The 23,838-nt window shown below is 35.9% G+C and overlaps 1 protein-coding gene across 1 annotated transcript in view; it reads right to left on the reverse strand.

Annotated features, from left to right (window-relative positions):
- Positions 1 to 453: 453 nt before the first annotated feature.
- The window catches only part of Galc (galactosylceramidase), a 47,548-nt gene continuing 24,163 nt past the window's right edge, over positions 454 to 23,838 (reverse strand). Inside the window, exons 10-17 of the mRNA XM_087195449.1 lie at positions 21,675 to 21,802; positions 16,243 to 16,332; positions 15,449 to 15,535; positions 13,509 to 13,659; positions 12,061 to 12,241; positions 5,684 to 5,847; positions 3,918 to 3,994; positions 454 to 1,114 (exon numbers count right to left, since the gene is read on the reverse strand). Of these exons, the coding sequence (XP_087051575.1) occupies positions 968 to 1,114; positions 3,918 to 3,994; positions 5,684 to 5,847; positions 12,061 to 12,241; positions 13,509 to 13,659; positions 15,449 to 15,535; positions 16,243 to 16,332; positions 21,675 to 21,802 (1,025 nt within the window). The 3' untranslated portion in view covers positions 454 to 967. The remainder of the gene's footprint in view (positions 1,115 to 3,917; positions 3,995 to 5,683; positions 5,848 to 12,060; positions 12,242 to 13,508; positions 13,660 to 15,448; positions 15,536 to 16,242; positions 16,333 to 21,674; positions 21,803 to 23,838) is intronic.

The following is a 23,838-nucleotide window of genomic DNA, read 5'->3' on the forward strand; positions in this document are numbered from 1 at the left end:
TTTGCTCCTAGGAACTATGTTAATGCTCGGATATAAACCACACTAATGAGAAACATGCTTATATGTAAATACACACACACACACACACACACACACACACACACACACATTGGGGATGTAAAAAATGCATCTTAACCATACAAAACATTAGATGATCCAATTCTATGAGCTGGTAGAAGCTAAGTGTGTTCCCCTCCTGCTGCATATAAGGAGATAAAAGCATTCATTAGCTGTCTGATCTATTCCCAGGGCAACATGTGAAGGCAAACCACAAAAGTCACAGTGAAATGAGACCCAAGAAACCTGCAACAACCTCATCTCCAGACCCACTTACAGCACTGGCTACAATGAAATTCCTCATTCTTCCAGCTACCCAGGGAGATATTCACAGAGTTCCAAGTGTTACAAGACTAAAAGTTGGAATCAAACAAATTAAAGAATACAAATAATCCAATTAATTTACTATAATTTATTACTGCAGAAATAACATTAGAGGTAGTTTATTAAAGAAGCATTTTTCAAATCATCCTATTCATCATTCAAAACCATCATCTTAAAAATTCTTTTAAAACTGTTAAGTGTGTAAGGATAGCATGTTGAAGTAGTTTTCAAATGCAGCACTTCATGTTATTCAGCTTCTATGGTAGCATCATCCTATGATAAGGACATGAATTCACTTGGACACATGGAGAGCACTCATAAATACATCTCCATGAGGTCAGTCATAGCCACAGGACCAATGGAGAGTTTGAATTTTATGAGCCACACTGCATGATGTTAACAATGTACATTCCCTTTGGAATTATTGCTAATGCAATCTCAGGATCAAGCAAAACTATATTTTTCTTCCTATATATTCTTCCTTGTTTTTAACCTCCAAAGGCTCATCTATCAATCCATAACACAAGAACTGGCTCTGAACCAAATCAAATAGGAAGAAAATCAAGAGTGTTCTGAACACTCTGCATTAGTGTGAGACTTCCACATGAAAGTTGTCAAACTGTGCAAATTCAAATGAGCGAGTTCCAATCGCAGCCCAGCCATTCTTCGGGTATTTCACATGAATATTTTCCCACAGAACCTTGCCATTCAACTTGCCAGAGGATAAATTACCCTAGAGTAGAGAGAAACACATCTCTTGAACATACATAGAAATGATCCTCTGAAGTTTGTTTTTTAACAATGTATGGTCTACTTAAGTAGTGGCGTAAATGTCTTTCTTACTCAAGACTTACCACTGTGAAACAAAATTCTGCGAGTGTAAGCAAAAGTTTTAAATACAGGAAAATTTTTCTGGGAGATCTAATAGGAACTACCTATTTAAATAGTTCCCATGATATAAGAAATACTCCAATATTTCCTTATGCTCCACCAAAATGTAAAACCTACAAAAATGCAATACATTTGCTAACATTATTATAGTTTTAGATAAAAGCTCACTGAAATTTTAAAAAGAAGAAGTTCGTTATTTTTATGAGTTGCACATACAGGCCTGTGGCTAACAAGCATCCACTCATTGGATATGACTATATTAAGGCCAAACGTTGGACTCCTCACTATTTAAGAACTCCATTAAAGACCCTTCACCCAGCCAAAAGAGAAGTGACCAGCCTTAGTTTTACTGTTCTGTTCCCATTTATAGCCATATCACTACAAAGCCATACAGAACTCCTATCCTTAAGTTAGAAACACAGATGGGCTTCGGATTTAGCTCAGTGGTTCCGCTGCCTGCCTCGCAAGCACAAGGACCGGAGTTCAATCCCCAGTACCAAAGAAAAGAAAAATAGTAACCATCAATTAAAATGATGATGGGGCAGGGCTAGAAGGTGTGGAAGGAGGAGAGTATCCATATGGTGCGATTAACTGGTCACTGACAAAAGAAGAAAGAAATTTGTATTCCTCAAAAGGTTGCAATTCTATTTGGTTCAGTGTCTGACACACAGTGAGCAGTGCATCGTTACTGTGTCTCACTATGAGCATATACTCACAGCACACCCACTCCACCTGAACACTGAAAACTAGCTATTTTTAAAAGGTGAATGGCTGGAGATTCAAAGTACTAGGCCCCAAAAAAGTTTTGTCTTAAAATTATAATGCAATGGGCCATAATTTGGTTCTTCTCTTTTATGAGTAGAGATGCTGAGTTTTAACAAGATTAAAGCTCAAAGACCCAGATATATTTGCCAGCAGAGCTAAGACTTGAATCTTGAAGCTACCCAATTTCAAATACAGAGTCATTACTATTGCTACACACCTGCATGGCTGTCTTCAGCTCTGAAAGTGCTTACTGAGTATCTTCTGCACTTACACTGAGCCAAAGGACTCACATACACAAACTGTATAAAGCATACAACCTGCCTAACAGTGCTTCATCCCTGCCCTGCCCCTCTGCTCCCCAGGCTCCAGCCATCCCAGCTTGTTAGCTGCTCCTTACAGGAGGCCGGCATTGCTCACCTTCTGCAGGAGCTCTGAGGCCTATTCAGGTTGTTCTTCCCATCTCAGGTCTAAACTCAAACACCCTCCCCTCAACCCCTAGTTAAGAGAATCAGAGCATCACCTCATCATACCACTTTTCTTCATCATTATTTATTTACTTGTCTTAGAACAAACTATAGTCCTCAGGCCAGCCACCTATTTGAAGTACAATTTCATTGGAAAACAAGAACATCCACTCATTTACCTCTCACATGTCTCTGCTTTCTCATTAAAACAACACAGCTGAGCAGCTGCAATTGGAATCGCAGAGATTTACCATCTGGTCCTTTGCAGAAAAAGTTTGTCAACCCCAGTCCTAGAAGAATATGTGCTCTGTGAAAGCAGGAATCTGTTTGTCTTCTTCAAAGACATGTCCCTAGCACCCAGGAAAGTGCATATATAGGTGCTTAATAAAAATGTATTGAATAAAAGAATGAAACACTTAAACCTAAAACAACTGCACAGAAGTTATCTCCATTTTACAGATAAAGAAATAGAATCTAAGAGACATAAAATCACTTGCTGAAAGTCTCAGTAACAGGAAGGAACTATGAATGCCGGTGTGTCTGGTTCCAAAGGCTCTGCTCCTGGAATATTAACTCGATTCATTAAGTGCTTATCACATCAGATATTGTACCAAACTTTCAAGTATATTATCTTATTTAATCTTCATAAGGGTATTTCTTTGTGATATTCTGGATGGGAAAATGTTTTATTTCATTTATGCAGGAAATATATTCCATGCCCTGGGAATTTAAGAGAAACAAGACAATGTCTTGCTTTTATGGAGTTTATATTCTCAAAGGAGACACACAAACATATACACAATAAATAACACACCAAGTAGGATGTAAAGAATTAAAACAGGTTGTTATGTTACATCCCAATCAGATCTTCAATACATACTATTAATGCCTGAAAAATGAGTATTGGCATTTTGGGTCGTTGAGTAGAAAGAGAAAATAAATTCAAAAGTTATTTGAATTTTGCTTTAATTTCTATCACAATCTGAACAAGATTCTGAGAGGACTGTGTTGGGAGAGAGCAGCATATTACACAGAAGTTCCCCATGTAGCACCCTTTAGAAACAGTCTCAATCAGTAACTCATAATCAACCAGGGCCTTCGATGACTACTGTGAGAAAAATAACTGGAAAAATACTGTACTAACTGTACTATAGTTCAATTACTGATGTTACCAATTATTCCTCAGTTTAAAAGACAAAAGGAAAACTTAAAAATAATGGTCTGACAAAGTGAACTCTAGTTATGCAGGTTACTGAGGCATCTTCATTCTATGGACAGTGTATTGCTGGTCTCATGATGCAGTCTCTCTGACTCTTGTCATTATTTAACATATTTTCCCCCACTTGTTTTATAACACAAAATTCTACAAAGGTACAAGAACGCTTTTCTCCAGGCATTCTGATCAGCAACACTCACCTCAATTGTTAACGTAAGTGTGTACCATTTTTTTGCTGTCACTTCAACATATCCTGAAGAATATATGATCCATCCACCTGTAACACAAACGATCATCCTAATAGATGCTTTTTAAAATCTAAATCACAGAATCATATCAGTGGGGGTTCTAAGGTGGCATTTGTATATAGTAAAGTCAGCCTTAATAAAGAACCATCCCTTCCTTGCCAGCTCTATAAATGATTTAAAATTCTATCACATGTTCCATAACCATGTACATAGCATTTATTGTGCTCCCATTCTGAACCATAAACTACATGTAAGTTCATAACAGAACTAGTGAGACAAAGCTAAAAACTAACCGTAGTATAATGAGTTAGTGTCTGAACTTCAGAGTACACTTAATACTTGCTTGGACTGAACACAGACAGTAACAGCAAGTAGTTCAAGACTTCTGTAAGATTTCCAGCTGGTATAATGGCTTATATGGTAATAGTGATAACTTAGAGAAAAGGATGAGTTAATTTTTAGATTCACTGTACTTAAATACCTGAGCAAAAGCCAGGAAGAGTTATCAAACAGGCAGTCTGAAACACAGAACAGTAGGGACTGAATATATAGATTTACATCCTAGTTCTAATTCTGCCACTAACTAGTTTTGGGGGGGTTTTTGGGTTTTTTTGGTTTTGGTACCAGGGATCGAACTCGGGTCCTTGTGCTTGCGAGCCAGGCACTGGAACCACTGAGCTAAATCCCCAGCCACTAACTAGTTTTTAAGACTGGGTAAATCAATTAACCTCTGGCTCTCTGTTTTGTTTTGGAAAAATCAATGAGATACACTGTAGATCGGTTATGCTATAGGTACGCAATTCCTACTCTAATGTCCATACCACCTATTCTTCTTTATTTTGTACAGTAGTACTTTGGTTCGTGAACTTAATTTGTTCTATGATTTTGGAAAAGATGGCCACATTTGTGTTTGTGTGGGAGAGATGTCACAGTCATGTTTGTCTCCTCATGCAGTCTGCAAACAAAAACAAAACTATGCCAAATGTTTGTTTGCAAACCAAACTGTTTGCAAACAAAAGCATTTGTGAACTGAGGTGTGACTGTTTTATTTTACAGCCAAGGCAAAGAAAAGCAAACTATAAGAAGGAGAAAATTTTTTAAATTAATGTAAGGTGAAGCTCAAGTGACTGAGAATGAAGAAAAGTCACCACCAGAAATGTCTAGCTTCAACAAAGGGGTGGGCACTAAACCCAAAGGGAACTGGAAGCAGTTTAACTTCAGCATGCTCTAAGCACCTGCTCTACAGTAAGTGCAGTTCTAACAGGAAAAATGCTATCAAGATGAATGAAAATAATCAAATTCTTTCCAAGTTTTAAGTAAATTAACAAAGAGTTTCTCCATTTTAAACATATCAGTCCCTTTCCTTGTATTTCCATAAGCACAATAGCAACTCTTACAGTCTGCTTTTATCATGGCATTCCCTCAGGATTCTCTCCATCTGATCATCACCTCACTCAAATCCTATGCTCACCCAACGATACCTAAAACACTTTGCATAATCATGTTTTCATTTACTGAGCTGCACATCTCTATAAGCACTAAATTACCATAATTCTGAATTGTTTGGTACTTGCTTACATATGTTAAATCTCTTCCCAATTAGATGTACAAGCATCTTGGCATGCAGCTCTTTTATCGCTCCCACCAATAAAAAGCAAATGCCCAAAGTAACATATCACATAGTAAGTCGTGTGCTATTTTTTTAAAAAGTCACTTACCTAGATCGCCTGTAACTCTGTACAATCCATTTGTAAAAATCCAGAAGAAAACTCCCTGGGCAACTCTAACCAAGAGTCCACCTTTATTTACTCTTCCTGCAATGAATACACCTCCCTTCTCAGGGTTCTCTATGTAGACATCACAGCTTACCGTCAGATTGGTCCTGCAGAATAAAACAGATGATTAGTACTCTTAAATTAGACTCTGCAAATAAGCCACATCATAGCAAATGCTTCCAAACTTCTAAATGAGGCAGGAAAGTTATTTGCAAGGCTTGAGCTTACAGCATAAATAAGATTCAAGAATTTTCATTGATGACAATCGTAAGGTTTATGTGACTTAACTCACTTTGTTACTTCTTTTAATAAGTTACAAGACAATAATATTTACTATTTATAAACTCAAGAGTACACTTGTCTCTTTACAATAAAACAACTTGTCACATTCTCAATTCCCAATTCTCAATTCCCAATCCCCAACTGTATTTCCCTCTCACTATGTAGATTTTCCCACTCCCACAAATATTCTTTCAAACTCCTTCAACACTAGTCCTTTGCTCCTTATAAAAATAATTTCAATAATGTCCAATCTCTTGTCTGTTGTTCATCTACTGATATTTCTTTTTGCTCTTTCTCTTCTTACTGACTTATCCTCCTCCTTTTTACTTTCCCCCTTCCTCCACATCCCAGTCTACCTGTCAGTAGAAGTATATTACAGTCTGTATGGGCCACTAATAAGAGAGTGAAATTGATAAAAAATAAAGAAGTTTTAATGTATGTGATGTGCATGACTGATGTATAGCTGGATCTGCTGATGCTGATAAAACTGGCAGGGATTCTCTCCTTGTGACACAGATACCAGGTCTGATCCAACTAAAATGAAGAAGTAGATAAACAGTAAAACACAAACAAAGCCAACATCACATCACTTAAAAGCAGACACTAAAGAGACTTCCATGCTAGCAATGAAATCTTTCAACTCTAATTGATCCTCAACCCTCAGCACAAGAAAAACAAAACAAAACAAAACAATAGAAACATGAGAAAAATACACAACAAAAGGCCTCCAAAAACTCTCAAATCACCCAAAGCAGATACAAGGGGAATTGATGGGAAGTAAATTAAAAAAACAAATGGGGCTGAGGATTTAGTGGTGCCACTGCCTGCCTTGCAAGCACAAGGTCCTGAGTTCGATCCCCAGTACCAAACAAAACAAAACAAAACAAATGGCTGAATTATACAAACTGATTTTTTTTTAAAAGGCAAAGTAGATTAATAAAGTCCTCTGGGAGCTGAAAGATGATATAATTAAACAGATAACAGATTTAGTAAACAAAATGAGTGGTGATCTTAAAGAATACACAAATAAAAAGGTAGCTGAGCTAACCAAAATGATTTAAAACATAAATAACCAATTCAGTAAAGAATTAGAGTCTATGAAAAGGTTCCAAAAAAATTATATTGAAATTTTAATTCTAAAAGAATTCTATTGAAAGTATGGGCAGCAGAAGTGACCAATGTGAGAAGACAGCATCAGAACTAGAAGACAGGGCTGATACAGGTGACCACATCCCAGAGATACCTCAAAATACCAGGAGATCATGGGGGGTGTATCCAACAGCTGCTAGATGACTCAAAGAAGATTAACATACGATTAACTGGAATAAAAGTTAGAAGGTGGCATGAATGGTATTAAAAAATATCTTTTCACAGAAATAATAAAGACTTTCCAAGTATGAGGGAAGAATTCAATATACAGATAAGCAAGGTATATAGAGTCCCAAATAGGTACAATCAGAAAAGAACTTCTCCATGAAACATCATAGTCAAAATCTCAGAAGTCTGATACAATTACAAAATCTTAAAAGCTATTAGAGAAAATCAACAAATCACTTATAAAAGTAAACCCATTAGATCACACTTTTCAACACAAATCTTGAAGGCCAGGAAAGCTCGATGTGTTTCAAGCACACTAAAAGAAAACAACTTTCAACCTAGACTAATATATTCTGCAAAACTATCTTTCAAAATTGATGAGAACTTTCCATGCCAAAGAACCTCAAGAAATTCATGACTACCAAATCAGCACACTAAAAAATTTTCAAGCATATCCTAGGCTGAGATAATGAAGTTAACAACACCAAAATAACTAATGGAATGAATATATAAAACAGAGTTAACAGTTAAGCAAAAGGAAAAAAGAAAGGAGTCAGCAACATTAAAAAAAACTGCAGTGAGAGGAATGTCAATACTTATCAGTAATAACGGTCAATGTAAATCATCTCAGATCCCTAATCAAAAAACAGATCAGTAGACTGAATTAAAGATCTAAAACCAATGGTATGTTGCATACCATAGACACATTTAATCCAAAAAACTTCATAAACTAAAACCCAAACGATAGAAAATAATATTCCAAGTAACAGAAGCTGAAAAGCAAGCAGGAGTAGCTAACCTATTTTCAAACGAGAAAGACTTCAAGCCAAAACTAATCAGAAGAGGAAAAGGTCACTACATATTGGTTACGGGAACAATTCAACAGGAAGAGGTAACAACTATAAATATATATGCACCAAATACCAACACACCCAACTGCATAAAACAAACACTATTGGACATAAAAAATCAGATCAACATGAACACAATCATAGTGGGGACCTCCATAACATTATCAGAGAGAATCAACAAAGAAATAGTAGGGTTGAGTTGCACACACCTTTGAACAAATAGACTTAACAGGTGTTCAACCTAATAAAGTGAAACTTTTGAAGTCATAGGCATAAGCAAGGCCTTTCTGAACTGAACCCAAATTGCACAAGAAATAACACAACAAGGGAAACAACCAACAGAGGGAAGAGACAACCTACAGAATGGGAAGAAAATCATTACCTGCTACACCTCGAACAGAGAACTAATATAGAGAATATATAAAGAATTCAAAAAAATTACACCACCACCAAAACAAAAGACCCAATTAAAAATAGACAGCCAAAATGAACAGAAGTACTGAGGCAACACCAGAGGCCTCTGGTAAACATTAGCTACTTTGGAGCCAATTTTTACATTTAAACCTAACAAGACTTAAAAACACCTCAAAATAAGATCTAAATTCTTTCTCTGTAAAGAGAGTGTCAACTCCACGTTGCTTCTGCAGCAGGGCTTTACAGACCTGAGCAATTAAGACCTGTTAAGCACACCTTCCACCCCACTCCCTCTAAGCACCCAGTCAATCAATCTGGGGTGACCCCTGAATGTGCGGGTCTAACTGCTTACCAAGTGATGCTGATGTTGCCTGTCCCGCACTTCTCGGTCTATACTGAGACAATAAACCTTTGGTTCTAGGCTCCCTCACTCACAAGAGTGTGTCAAAGCGGGGGAAAGATTCAGCAAACCAGGGACTATCAGAGCTTTGACAATGAGCTCACCTCTGTGTTTCCTTTTAAATACACTATCAGATATAACATTTTCTTTCTGGGACAATAAAACTACCCCAAACCAACATGACCTCTGAAAAACATTCACTTCCTATTCAACATCTAACTGCTCGTGAAAAGAAAATAACACTTGAATACCACCAAGTAATAAAGCTAGTAATTTATCTAAAGTAAGATTACAAAGAAATGTATTTTGGAAATTGGGTAGGGCAATATTGGATCTAGAATTGTATGAACTTCACATTCCTCAGAGTTTCTTCTTAGAGAATTTTGCATAGTAGAATTTTACTATGTAAAGGAAGATAGAGAGAGAGACAGACAGACAGACAGATGGGGCACTTATAATAGGCACACAATCAGGAAGATTCACAATTAATTACCTAATCAGAGCTGGGCTGCTTTACAGGAAGATCCAATACTAAGGAACTCAAGCCCAGTCTCTCTCCTCTGACATCAGAGGGAGCTTTTCTCTCTGTAAACTATTACACCAAGAAGCCACTAAGGATTAGCATTGTTATGTAAATCACCTACCTCTTTTCTGGCTCATCAGAAGTTTGGAGGTGTAACAAATACTGTCAGTACCATAAACTTATTCTATTTACAGCTGGAATAATAGAAAATGAAACTTATCCCTTTTTCCAGAGTAAGTTGATTCTTGCATCAGAACTTGCCAGGCAATTTCATAAATAATAAATGAAATAGAATAAAAACATCATTTATTTTTCCACAGCAATAATCTCTCAATTATGCTGAGGGAACAAGAAACACCCAATATATTAAGAAAAGTTGATCAAAAGGATGGAGCGTTCAAGTTGCACGCAAGGAAAGATAATTTTAAGATTTTTTTCACATTGTAAGTAGAGCTTACTAACATAATAGAAATCCTCAAGTAGCCTCAGTATAGTCAAATTACTGTTCTGGTACTCAACAGAAGTTAAGTACAGGAGAGAAGGTTCACTACACAACACACTTCCGTGAACTACATACTAGTACTGTACATACTTAAGAACTGATTTTCTAATATAGCACTACAGATAAACTAACTCAATCTTCCCTTTCCTACCTTAGGAAGAAGACAATGTTTAAATGAACATGGGGCTGTATGGATCTCTGAGCAGATGTGGCTGCCTCAAACAAAGGATGAAATATTGGGAAACAACAGAATAAATACAAGAGACCAAACTAAAAAGGATCTCAGAAGTCCACATAGCAGTATGGAACTGAAAAGAGACACATATTCCTGGACAATGGAAGATCATGGGGAAATGAGGTTCAAGAAGTCCTAAAAGCAGTCCTTTCTATATGAATCACTGCTATGTCCCGGTTCCTTGTCTCAGAATGTATCACTCTTCTCTATCAACACTCCCCTCATCTCCCTCTTCCTCACTTCCTCACCCTTTGCACTCTGCAACAGATCATGTTCAAGATTGAATATTACAATTTAAGAAATGTCAAATCTTTAAACAGGTAAGGACTTCCTTTGTAGCTGTAAGTCTTTGGGCAGTGCTATATCTCATCTCTTTCCTACAATTAAGGGGCATTTCGATTGTTCTGGTGTCTCAGAACAGATATCTGAAGAATACAGAAAGCTTAAGTTTAGAGAGAGTTCTCTACAATGTTCAGAGGACCAGAGGATGGGGTTGTCATAGAAAAGGTAAAGGTTTTCTATGGTGGCTGGATTTCATACTGATGATCAAAATAATGAGGCCCATGGTTTGACCCTTAAACCCAGTCCCCCGTCTTACAAGACTGTTCGTCACAAATGAAGAAGTCACACACTTCACTGCCATGATCACAATGCCCAGGTAAAGTGTCTCCCTTAGAGAGTGTGATAAGCAATATTTCTGTTTTGTAAGAAGACAAGCTACCACAATCCACCTAAATTACCAAAGAATTCTTCATTCTGCCACAGTAACATTCCAAGGTGCCATAAAGACTTCAGCCACTCTGGATAACTGAGTTTCTCAAGACTTATGTCAAAGCTTGGGACTCAAATAAGGCTTTATAACTGAGAGTGAAGCAATACGTTCAGGAAAAAGATGGAGGCTGAGGTAGGAGGATGGTGAGTTCAATGTAGTCTGGGTAACATAAGGGACCTAATCTCAGAACACAAACAAATAAATAAAACAAAAGGGAAAAATTTTCTGTAGCATTTGACAGATACGCAATTCAAGAATCTTTCCATATTAATTGTCTCATCCTTGCCCCATTTTCCAAGCTTGCGATATGGCTGTGTGGTGGCTAGGAATTATTATCTTTAAATGCTTGTGTGTGCGTACATATGTGCGTATGTCTGCATGTGTGTATTTCCACAGTGAAATTATACTAGTTATTAGAGAAAAAACGGAAAATGCCCTAAGTCAGCACACTGAAGTTTCATAACTGAGTTGAAGTGAAAAGTGAAGATTTGGTATTACATTTTAAGTGAATAAGAGAAGTATAACTTGTCTCTTTACTAAATATCTACAGAAAAGAGTTGAAATCGCTAGCCAACTAAAGCTGATTTGCTTTTTGCTACTGCCATCTCCTATTACCTGGTAAATAGATTTTCTATGAAAGCTAAGAGTGTAATTCTATTATTGATCCAGCAGGTGGCAAAACCAGATCAACAAATCAACTCTCCAAAAAACAAACACACTCAAACAATCTGTAAATAAATACCAAACTATAATTGGGTCACAAATCCTCAATATTTACATAAAAATCAAATTTCTTGTATTATAATAATAGCTATTTAATTGGGTAAATGTGAAGGCAGGACATTAAGGCAGCAAAACAATGTGCTGATTTGTGGTCACCAGCTAGGATACTCAACAATTATTACATGTGGATTGCATTCTTACACGAGAAGGACTCTGGAAAACTCTCTGCTTCAGAATGTGCCTGACAACACTACAAGGCTACTTCAGCCAGACATACACTGAGGACATCAATCTTACACACCACTGGTAGTCTCCTATAATGCTGATTGGGCTGGAAGCATCTGCAGCCCAAGTAATAGGTCGCTGATTGAGAACCTGGCGTAGAGTGAAGCGATGCTCGCCAGGGTCTTCAGGGTTCATGTAATACTCAAATACACCAGTCTGGTCAGCAAAATTCGGAGCTTCACTAAAAAATGGGTAATCTGTTCAGAATACAATAAATGATCTGTTTAGTATCAAATTCTTACAAAATATCTCTTTGATATCTTAGGGTGTATTTTGAAATACTTTGAATTGTTTTACATACATAAATAATACTTATAACCAAGGTTTAGAGTTTAGGTCTAACAGATTGATTTCTGTATCGTCTAATCTTTTCCCATTATTATAACATTCTATCTTCAAACAGTTGAGGAGACTCCAGTACAGCTGGGCTTTATATGCCAATCTCTGGAAGATCATTTCCTGGGAAAGGGAGCTGACACCCTGTAGCAGTGGTTGGGAAGGATGGGCTGGAGTCTCTAATCTTGATGGAATAATCCTTCCCACCCTACACCCCAAAGAAGATTAAAGTTGCTCTCTAGCAATACCAGTCCCCTCCTATTTACTCTCCCTATGACTACAAACTTTAGGAGCAGATTACAAAGCCACCTGATCTGTCTCTGAGGCAAGTGATCCTATATAACATCACTTGCGAATCACAAATTTTGTTGCTTGCTAAATAATCTAGAAATACAACCACAATGACCATGTTTTCTCACTTTTTTCTAATGGTTTATCTAAATTATCTATAATCAAAGCTTTTCTAACAACTTTAGCATAGATATTCCTAACCTCCAGGAAAGCTGTAGTATAAAACTCCCAGCCACAGTTCATAGGTACATAATGAGTTGGGTTATCCATATATCACACAACTACCTCTCAGCACCCAATTCACTAGCACCATGGAAAGACAACAAAGTAATGTGGCTTAATCTCCACACAAAAGGAGAATGCCAGTAAGGGATACAAATCTTAAATTTCACTGAAAAGAAGTTCCAATTAACTTTCATTGTGACAATGAACTCTATGTTTTTTCTAGCATTAGAAAATACGGGGTCCTAGCCAGGCATGGTGGGGCATGACTGTAACTCCAGCAACTTGGAAAACAGAGCCAAGAGAATCTGGAGTTTGAGGCCAGCCTGGGCTACACAGCAAGTTGGAGGCCAACCTAAATTACATAGTGAGACTCTGTCTCAAAAAGAACAAAACAAAAAGGAAAAGAGAAAAGAAAAATGAAGGGCCCACAAGTTGATATTTACCTTAAAGTAATTTAAAAAATAGGTCTCCTTTGATCACAAAGAGATGTAAGAGCTAAGTGAGGGCGCTTCTACAGCCTCCCCATCATGTATCCAGTCCCACTGATGGAAACGGACCTTCTACTGCTGTGGAAGGTCCAGACTGCATTACATGTTAGTGAAAAATACTTACCAACACTGAAATTATCCGTATAGACACGTGGGAAAGGCCGGGATTTGGGAGGCAGGGGGTAGCTTCCTTTGCGACCTGTGGTGAGGGTTGTAAGCGTAATCAGCTCATCCTCTTGCAGCTCCAGGGTGAAGGTGCCATTGCAGTCAGGGAGCTGAAAGAGGAGACACCAGTGTGGTCAAGGCCATGTGCTATGGCTCATCCTGGCTAGAGAAAAACAGCTCTTAAAAAGGAAACTTAAAAGCCCAACTCATTTCTATTAGGGTTTCTAAATACTTGTCAAAGACACACCAACAGGGTCCTTTAGATCTTTTTCTTCTTAAGTATTTTTATAAAACTCCACTGTAGAAAGGATTTTTTAAGACTTCCACTTCATGGAGGGAAGGACTAGATGATCCCATTGTCTATTTCTATTAGCCTGTTCTTTCCCATTATACTGTAAGCTCTTTAAAACATATATATATATATACATTCACTTCATGCTAAGAGACTTGCTTATTTCTCTTGCAGGACTTTTCAAAGGGAGAAAAATCCATGAAATCTCACTGTTGACTCAACTTCTAACCACAGAAAATCTCCTACAATTGAGAAAAAACCCCTGTTCATTCTATGTTCTGATATTTCAATTAGCAAGTTAGGGTTATGTTACATTTATGATCTTGGCAACCTAATCTCTTTAACTTTTCCCCCTCATCAATAAAATGAAGGGAAAAAATACATATATTATAGGGTTTCTGGGAGGATTAAACAATATAATGTTCTCTTTTTATAACTTAATATGTAGTGGGTGTTTAGTTATCAATGGTGACTAATTACTTGAACACTAATAATTATCAGAAAAAGTAGCAGATTTGTGTCAGAAGTAATATGCTAGCTTGAGACAACTCATTCTTTGAAAAAGAGCCTTTCCTGAGTAGGCTACTGGGCTATAAAGCTCAATAAGGCAAGGTGTGCAATGTAGTGGGAAAGGTATTCAGCACATACTCCTAGGTGGCCAGCCATGTGCTAAGATGGGAGAGACAGGGGCAGAAGCTTCAGAGGAAGTGACACAGAAAATGAGTTTTAAGAGATGACAAAGATATAAAGAGAAACCATTCTAACAGAAGGAAAATGCACTTGAAAACTGCTTTGAAAAATGCATAAAGTTTAGTGAGTGTGGAGAGGACAGTTTAATAAGCCATGTATCTAGGAAGGAAAGCTGTCTTCCACCTTATGAGGGGTAATGAGGGCCATGTGCTATACTACAGAATGTGAACTAACAGCACAAAATTACTGATGTCTTCTGAACAAGGTATTGACAACAATCAGATCCACATTTCAGACGGATCACATCTGGTAGAAGTATGATGGCTGGTCTTCAGGGAGTCAGGCTTGAGGCTGGAAAAATGGGAAGTAGTTTGTGAAATCCAGGAGAGGATAATGAGGAACCAAAACAGGAAGCTGCGGTGGAATGAAAAGGGACTGAGTAAAAGAAATATATGATGACGGAACTGTCTGTATTGATCACCAGTAGAATACAGAGGGTGAGTGAGAGAGAGTATCGAGTAAGACTTGAATTTCTCACTTGGGCAGCCAGGTGACAGCACCATGCACCAAGACAAACTAGTGTCTAAGAGAAAAACACATCTACAAACAAGGCCGGGGATTTAGCTCAGTGGTTCCACCGCCTGCCTCACCAGCACAAGGTCCCAAGTTTGATCCCCGGTACCAAAAAAAAAAAAAAAAAAAAAAAAAAACACACCTACAAACAGATCGTCTTCTATAATGCCATAAAAGAAGTTCTACATTAAAAAAAAGTGAGGGAGGGCAAATGTATCTCTGTTATGGTTCAGCCATAAAATCCTCCAAAACTAAAAATCCTTAATTCATTAATCAAATTTCTATTCCTTTTTACTGCTTTGCTATAGTAGTGACTAAAATATAGAAATTTATTTTTAAACTACCCATAGAGAATCCAGTTGTTTAAAAAGAACTCTCTCAGATGGTTTCCCGAGTTTGGTATACCACATCTGTAGCTCTGGTATTTCACCCTGGGGAAAAAATACAAGAAAACATGATTGAGTGATTTATAACATTCTCTCCAAGGATTCCAAAAGCATTTCCAGTCAGGATGAGCAATGACAATGCCTACTCTATTTCTATTTACCAAAAGAATCATCTCAAACTTTAAATAGCAAAATTTTGGGAAGTAGGAAGACATTGTTCAAGCAAAAATTTTATTTCCTACAAACACTAAAATATTCTGAAAAATGTTAAAAAAGAGATTTTATGGTCATTGCTTCAAAAATATTCATTATTCAACCTCTAAAGTCTTTTTAAGAATTCTCTGGTATAAAAAACAATTCTTATGACATTAGTAAGAAGAAAGGATACTGCATCTTCTTAACTGAAATATAACAAGAAGTAGAAAATAGCAAGAATCTAGCAGTTTGGGGGTTTTATCTTTTTGTTTTATCAGTGTAGAATATTCTCCAGAGCAATACTTGAAAGTTCCTTAATGTTTAGACCATCAAGAATAATTTTTTTGTAAGTGTGTTTCATAAGTGTTCCTCAAAGCCACAGAGAGCTCTACTTCCTACTGTCTTCTGATTACAAAAGTCAGAAGACACCAGGGAAGGTGTCCACTCATCGGCAAATTGTTAGTAGTTCCTAATATAAGACTTTACTTAAGAGCTGTGGGCCTGTGACAGAACATATAAATACTCAAATCAAAATAAAGGTATATATTTGTACTTACAAAAGATCCCTTAAGAGTAAAGGTAGCCAATTGTGCTGACACATTATAAAAAGGAAGAAATGGTCGAATACATTTGGAATGTTTGTGACTCTAAGGAGACAAAAAAAAAGCCATGTCATTAACCAAATGATATGCAAGCTACTTTAGGAGGGAAAAGTTTATATAATAAATGCCTCAAAATTAACACAAATGCTATACATTAGGTAATGAATATGAATATACTTCAAATTTTAAGACCTTTTCTAATATAACTTTAATGAACATATATTGTTATGTGCCTACTCAAAGCAAATCTCAGTGACTTTTCAAGTGAATTAAACTCTGAATTCATAGCTAAAGTCCAGAGACAGTCACTCTCAGAATTAATTTTTGTTTCCCAAGTAAAATACATCAAACAAAAAAAAATAGCTTAGATATTTTCACTGAAAACATATCTTAAATAGTTCTCATAATGCTGTCATCTTTTACTAAATAGCCACTGTTATAGGCTGAAATCTTCAAGATAGGTGTGAGACATAATTCCTACTTCAGAGGATTCAACAATCACAGAGCACATACAATAGAAGGTTCTATCCTAAGCTTTGCAGACAATTAAAAAATTACTCTCATAATTTGATATTTCAATATTGCCCTGTCAGTAGTTGACAGTACAACTAAACAGAAAATCAGTAAGGATGTGATTTGAACAACACTGTCAAGTAAATCGCCTTGATTGACATCTACAGATCACTCTATCCAGCAACAGTCGAATGCACATTCTTTTCTTTTTTTTCTTTTTTTTGGGGGGGGCACCAGGGATCGAACTCGGGTCCTTGCTTGTGCAGCACACAGACAAACCACTGAGCTAAATCCCTGGCCCATGAGCATTCTTTTCAAATGCACATGGAGCACTGACCAAAGAACACCATATTCTTATCCACAGAAGTTTTAATAAATTAAAAAACATTCAAGTCACACAAAATACATTTTAACATATTAGGTTAAAACAGAAATGAGTGACAGGAAAAAAAAAATGTTTTGAAACCAGACAAAACTCTCACAAAATAGTAAAAGGAGTACTTCAAAATGAAAGCAAGTGACGCCAGACAGCAATTCAAATCCACAAACAAAACATATTGGTAATGGCAATTATGGAATTATAAAAGATAATTAAAAGTGTGTATTTCTTCTCCCTTCCACTCATAACAGATTTTGAAAGCAGTTTATAAGACATTATATATATAACTATATTGTTGGGATTACAAGATACAGATGTCGAATACCACTGCCAATAGCAACAAAAAGGACTCAGAAGGAAGAAAAATTATGTTTGGAAGAAGAAAGTAACACTAGATTATAACTCAAATCCATAGAAATAAATGAAAAGAATGATAACTAAGAAAACAAATATAGTATAAATATACACTTGTTTCCTTCTCTGTTTAAAATATATAAATTTATAGGTAAAGTAATAATTTAACAATGCTTTGATAGGTTTGTAACATATGTAAGTATGACAAGTACGATAATAAAAGAACAAAATAAGAAAAGGGACTAGAGCAACATAAAAACAATTTTCCCATATCTCACTGAATTCAGTTAGTTTAAATCTGAAGTGATTCTGATAAGATGTATATGATAAACTGTAGGACCGACACTAAATCAAAAAAAAACTCACAAAAATATAGTGAAAAAAATCATTAAAGTAACTAAAATGTCACATCCAAAAGTATTCACTTAATGCAACAGAGAACAGTAAAGGAAGAACCCAGAAATAAACAAAATATACAGAAAACGGAAACTAAGAAGACAGCTCTAAGTCCAACCTTATCAATGTTAACAGTGGATTGAATAATCCAATCAAAAGATTAGATTTTCTTTTAAAGCAGCAAGAGCCAACATATGCTACTGAAAGGAGACATACTTCAGATTCAAAGAAACAAGTAGACTGAAAGTAAAAATGAGAAAGATATAACAGAAACCACAGAAACTCATAGTGGCTAGGATAATAGCAGACAAGACATATTTTAAAAAAAAAGGAAAACTAAAACTAGAGGTAGGAGCATTTTATAATGAATACATCAATCCATCAGAAAAATATAACGGTTATAAATATATTTACAACTAGCAAGAAAATCCCAAAATAATATGAGACAAAAAAGATGAACCATTCGACAATAATATAACTACAGACTAATATTTCTTATGAATAGGCACAAAATCATCATAAAATATTCCAAATCCAGCAAAAAATAAAAAGGATTATACATGATCATAAAGTAGGATTTATCTCAGGAATTCATGAGTGCTTCCATACACAAAACTTATGCAATGTATTATACCATCTTATTAGAATAGATGCCAAAATCACAGAAGCATTTTAATAGACACAGACAGCATTTAAAAGACTCCTCAAACTTAGAAGGAAAGTTCCTCAATGTGAAATTTTCATCATTTACAAAAAAACAAAACACAGCTAGCATTATACTTAATGGTGTTTCTCTTAAAAATCAGAAACGGGAAAATGATACGCAGTCTCACTATTTCCATTTAACATTGTACTAAAGATATTAGGAAGGACAATTAGAAAATGAAAAAGAAAAGCATCTCGAATGGAAAAGAAGAAATAAAACTATTTTTATACGTAGGTGACACACTCACATAGAAAATTCTCTCGTAATATTGTAAAAAAGCTATTCAAACCAATAAATGAACACAGCAAACTTGTTAAATATAAGGTCAATATAAAATCAATTTGATTTCTGTACACAGCAATAACAAATTTGAGAATGAAATTAAGACTACTGTAACATCACCAAAAAGAATAAAATACTTAGGAATAATAACATTAACAAAAAGCATAAGGTACATTTACTTAAAACTACAAAATATAGAAGGAAATTAAGACAAAATGAATGGAAAGACATCCTATATTCATGCACTGGAACAAATATATGATGTTATTTGTTTTGTTTTGTTTTCTGGTACCAGGGATCAAACCTTGTGCTTTCCAGGCAGGCATGGTGCCACTGAGCTAGATCCCCAGCCCAATATTTGATATGTTAGAATGGCCGATACTCGCCAAATTAATCCACAGATTAAGCAAAATCCCTACCAAATCCTGGTTGACCCCTTTGCAGAAACTGGCAAGTTGATTCTAAAATTAATTTGGAAATGCAAGGGACCTAGAATAGCCAAACAATCTTTACAAAAAACAAAGTTGGAAGACTCACATTTCTGATTCCAAAATTGAACACAGACTACAGTAATTAAGACAGTATAGCATTCATCTAAGAACAGATATACAGGCCAATGGAACAGATTGGAGATTCCATAAATAAACTCTCAAATTTATTTTTAATTAGAGTGCCACACAATTCAAAAGGAAAGAACAGTCTTTTCAATAAATGATGTAGTAACATTTGAATACCTACATGCAAAAGAGTGAAGTTTGACAAATATCTAACACCCATTAAGAAATAACATAGATCAAACATCTAAATGCAAGATTTTAAACTATAAAGGCTATTAGAGGAAAACAGATATAAATCTTCATAACCTTGGATTAGGTGGTGGTTTCTGCAACAGAATACTAAAAGCACAAGAAAGAAAAAAATAAACTGGACTTTATCCAAAATTTTAAACTTTTTCACTCCAAAGGGCACCATAAGAATGTGAAAGACAAACCACAGAATGGGAGACCATTATCTAAAAATCATATGTCAATATATCCAATAGGAGACTTTTATACAGAAGATACATACATATATATACATACACACACACACACACACACACACAGAACCCTTGCAACTCAGCAATAAAAACACAAATATCCCAATTTTAAAAATCAGTGATGGGTATAAATCAACATTTCTCCAAAAGAAGATATATACTTAACCAATAAGTCCATGAAAAGAGATTCAACATCATTGATCACTAGAAAAATACAAACCAAAGTACAGTACAATAAAATACTACCTCACACCCTCACACACTGCTGGCGATGTAATGCTGGTAAAACAAAACACAACATAACACTCCTTGTCCTCACCTGTCCACATTCAGATTAGCAGGAAAAAAAGGCTTTGATTTGACTCTTGTGTGAACTGGGTTTTGGGTACCAATTAGTTAGAGATCCTTTCCCTCCCTGGGATAACTGCTCTTGTGTTTGTTTCCATTTGGATATGAACTTAGCTTGACATTTTGCCTGTGAAAAGTATGTAGTTGTCACTTGTGTTTATGCACACATCCAAATACAGGTTGTGGGGTACCCAAGAATATGGCCAGTCCAAAATGTGAGTTGAGCCCCTTTTGCTGTTAGTGTAATGACTGTTGCCAGCTGTAGGTAGGAGAATATCTGTCATTCTTTCTTTTGCTGTCTTTGGGAGTGGTCCCGAGTCATGGGAGAGCTACTTCTTTTTGCCTACTTTTGTGAAAAAGTCCTCTTTGGTTCATGTTAAGTCATAAAAGGCTTAATTTGATTCCAACTCACCTATCAAATATCTTTGATTTTAAAAAAGGTGAACACTACCTGCAATATTTACTGTTTGTCCTTGCTGAAACCTGATAATAAGATAGTCTCAATTTTTTTAAGTATTTAAAAAATATTCTTAAGAGCTCTATGGTCAGGAGTTAGCCCAATTGTAGGCTGATGTTCAGAAGCCGATAGGAGATACATATATTTTTGAGGCTTCTGGGTTAGATGGATTGGATCTTACTTCTCCCACAGGAACTACTTAGTCACCTGAAACTCTCTTCTCAAACCCCTGTTGACTACACATGCTACCAGCTCTGTCTACCTTCCTCATTTGAACTTCACCGACCTCTTGAAGAAGCTCAAGATCTCTCCAAACTGACACATCTATGACCGTGGCATTTGCTTCTGCTCCTTCTTCCTGCTTCTGTCACCATTAATCTTCTGCTTATTCCCCTAAATCCTTAGTATGCCCCACTCCAAGCCCTTTCCTTCTTCATGTCTCTTTTTACCTGTCAGACTTCTTCCCTTCCTGCTGCAGTCTCAGAGCTACTTGAACTTTAGAGCCCCTTTTTTCAACAGTCTAAAATCCCCCCAAAGCAACTACTGTACTTGTGATGAAAATGGAAACAGCCATGGTTTCCATGAGATTATATATCAGTGCAAGCAAGGCAAAGTCCTGAAGGTCTTCTCCACTCATATTTGTAAACAGCTAACCTGACTTTGCCCCATTTGCCAGAAATATAAGCAGAGTAAAGATGAGAGCTGACTATTTTAGATAAACCAGTGAGTTGTATTGCTGCATTTTACTGGCTCATGGCTAAAATTTTAAAAGAAAAGCTGTAAGACACGTGCATATGTGTGTGTGTGTGTGTCTGTGTGTAAAACCAAAAGATAAGTGTGTTCTGTTTTGTACTATGCTATGTTTCCAATACTAAAGAAGTGAATTAATCAAATATCAATAACAAAAATTTACCATAGTTTCAATGATGATAGTGAGGTTACCTAAGCCATCAGTCAGAGCTACATAGCTTCCTCCTCTCTCTAAATGGCCAACTGTCTTCAGGTAATACCAACCTGGTTGAGTAAACTGAGCTGTATGAGCTACAGAAGAAAGGGAGACAAAGAGAGAAGGAGATAAGATAAATAAGATGAGATAAAAATGGTAATGATAAGGTTTAAAAAAAACCTATCTACCAATTTCCAATCTGACAGACTCTAACAAGCTATTTTCTATACTGGAAGAAAACAACTGCCAAGCTCATATTTCAATTTTTTTTTTGTTAAATTCTTTTATTGGTACATTTTAGGTATACAACACAATTACATTTCTCATTGGGAATTGTACCTTTACATAATGCATCTTGGTTCTTATTTTTTTCCCCATTCCTAGCCCTCCCTCCACACCCTCCACCCTTCCCTATTTACAAAGACTTTATTTCCATTTTTTCCATTTCTCAGCATTTTTCCTTTCCCTTCTTTCCTTTCCCCTGCCCCTCCCATTACCCCTACCCCTTTGGACCTTTTCTTCCTATTTTGCATTATCAATTATTCACTCTAATCATTGGTACATTTTAGGTATACAGTATAATGACATTCATCATTGGAAATTTGCACCTTTACATAATCTCTCTTGGTTCTTATTTTTCACCCTTGCCCAGCCCTCCCTTCAACCCCTCCATTCCTCCCTATTTACAAAGATTTTGTTCTTATTTTTCCATTTTCTCATATTAATCCCATTCCCTTCTATCCTTTCCCCTAGCCCTCCCACTTCCTTCCCCTTTGCCCCTTTTCCTCCTATTTCACATTACCTATTGTACATTTTAGTCCTTATTTACACTTTTAGTTTCTCACACCACAGAAACTATTTGGTATTTATACATGTGTGTCCTATTTATTTCACTTAAAACAGCCCAAATGCCCATCAACTGGAGACTGGATAAAGAAAATGTGTTTTTTTTATAAAATAGAGTACTACTCAGCCATAAAAAATGAGAAATTAGAGATATTTATAGCTAAGTGGATGAACATTGAGGCGATACTCATATTTCAATTTTCAAATAATCAACCTAGTTAAATGTTGTAACTACAGGAAGGTTCTTTGAATGACAGTAAAATAAATCAGAAGAGTGTATTACATGCCAGTTCACCTAGGTAAGTGGGACCAACAGTTTCAACTCTTAAGAGGTTAACTGATACACGTCACTCAACTTTTCTATATATTTGGAAGAACAATTTAAGGAGTTTAGAATAATGTCATGATGACATAATTAATTTGATTACAAATCTCTCTGAGGAGGACTAAAAAACATTACCAAAATATGGGTTTAAAATTAAGACAAGTTCACTCAGAATTCATAATTTTTTTCTCAAAATGTTAGCATTTTACCTGTAAAGAATTTTTTTTAAAAAAGATTATTATTTTAAAACAAAATAGTCATAAGTAGTTAATATTTTACCAAAAAAGCAGGAAATTTTTCAATATTAATAAATGACAGGCTGGGCTGGAGATTTAGCTCAGTGGTTCCACCGCCTGCCTCGCAAACACAAGGTCCCTAGTTCGATCCCCAGTACCAAAAAATAAATAAATAAATGACAGGCTTTAAAATTTTATTTAAATTACATCAATTATTAACATGGTTATATCACTTCATGAAAAAGTGAAACTACGTCATCCATTGTATGATCTCAACTTCCCTTGTGACTAATGCATGATACTGCTGAAAATATTCTGTGTTTCAATGAAAACGAATGTATTTATACCCTTGTCTTTGAGCTACGTAAATTGCCTTGTCTAACCCACAGACATTCAATTGATTTCCTCCCCCTTATAGGAAACTCAGTTTGTCTCCATTTACAATTCATCTCAAATTTCTTTACTCCCTCAAATTTGTGCTGTGCCAACTTTTTCTTTGAATTAGTTCTAACATCTACCTGGTTCTTTCATATCACATCAGTAACACAAAATCTTCAGCATGTGCTCATTTTTATCTATATGAGTCATGATTTTATTATTTTCTGAAAATTAGCTTTTAACAATGCATACCAATAGATTAAAGCAACAATCTAAAGTCATGAAATTTCACATAATACTTATAATTACTTCATTATTTAATGATTTAATAACTATATTTGTGAAT

The sequence above is a fragment of the Heterocephalus glaber genome, unplaced genomic scaffold, assembly GCF_053883595.1.
Source record: "Heterocephalus glaber isolate CG9 unplaced genomic scaffold, H.glaber_assembly_v1.0 deba00001608, whole genome shotgun sequence".
In the NCBI taxonomy this organism is placed as follows: Eukaryota; Metazoa; Chordata; class Mammalia; order Rodentia; family Bathyergidae; genus Heterocephalus; species Heterocephalus glaber.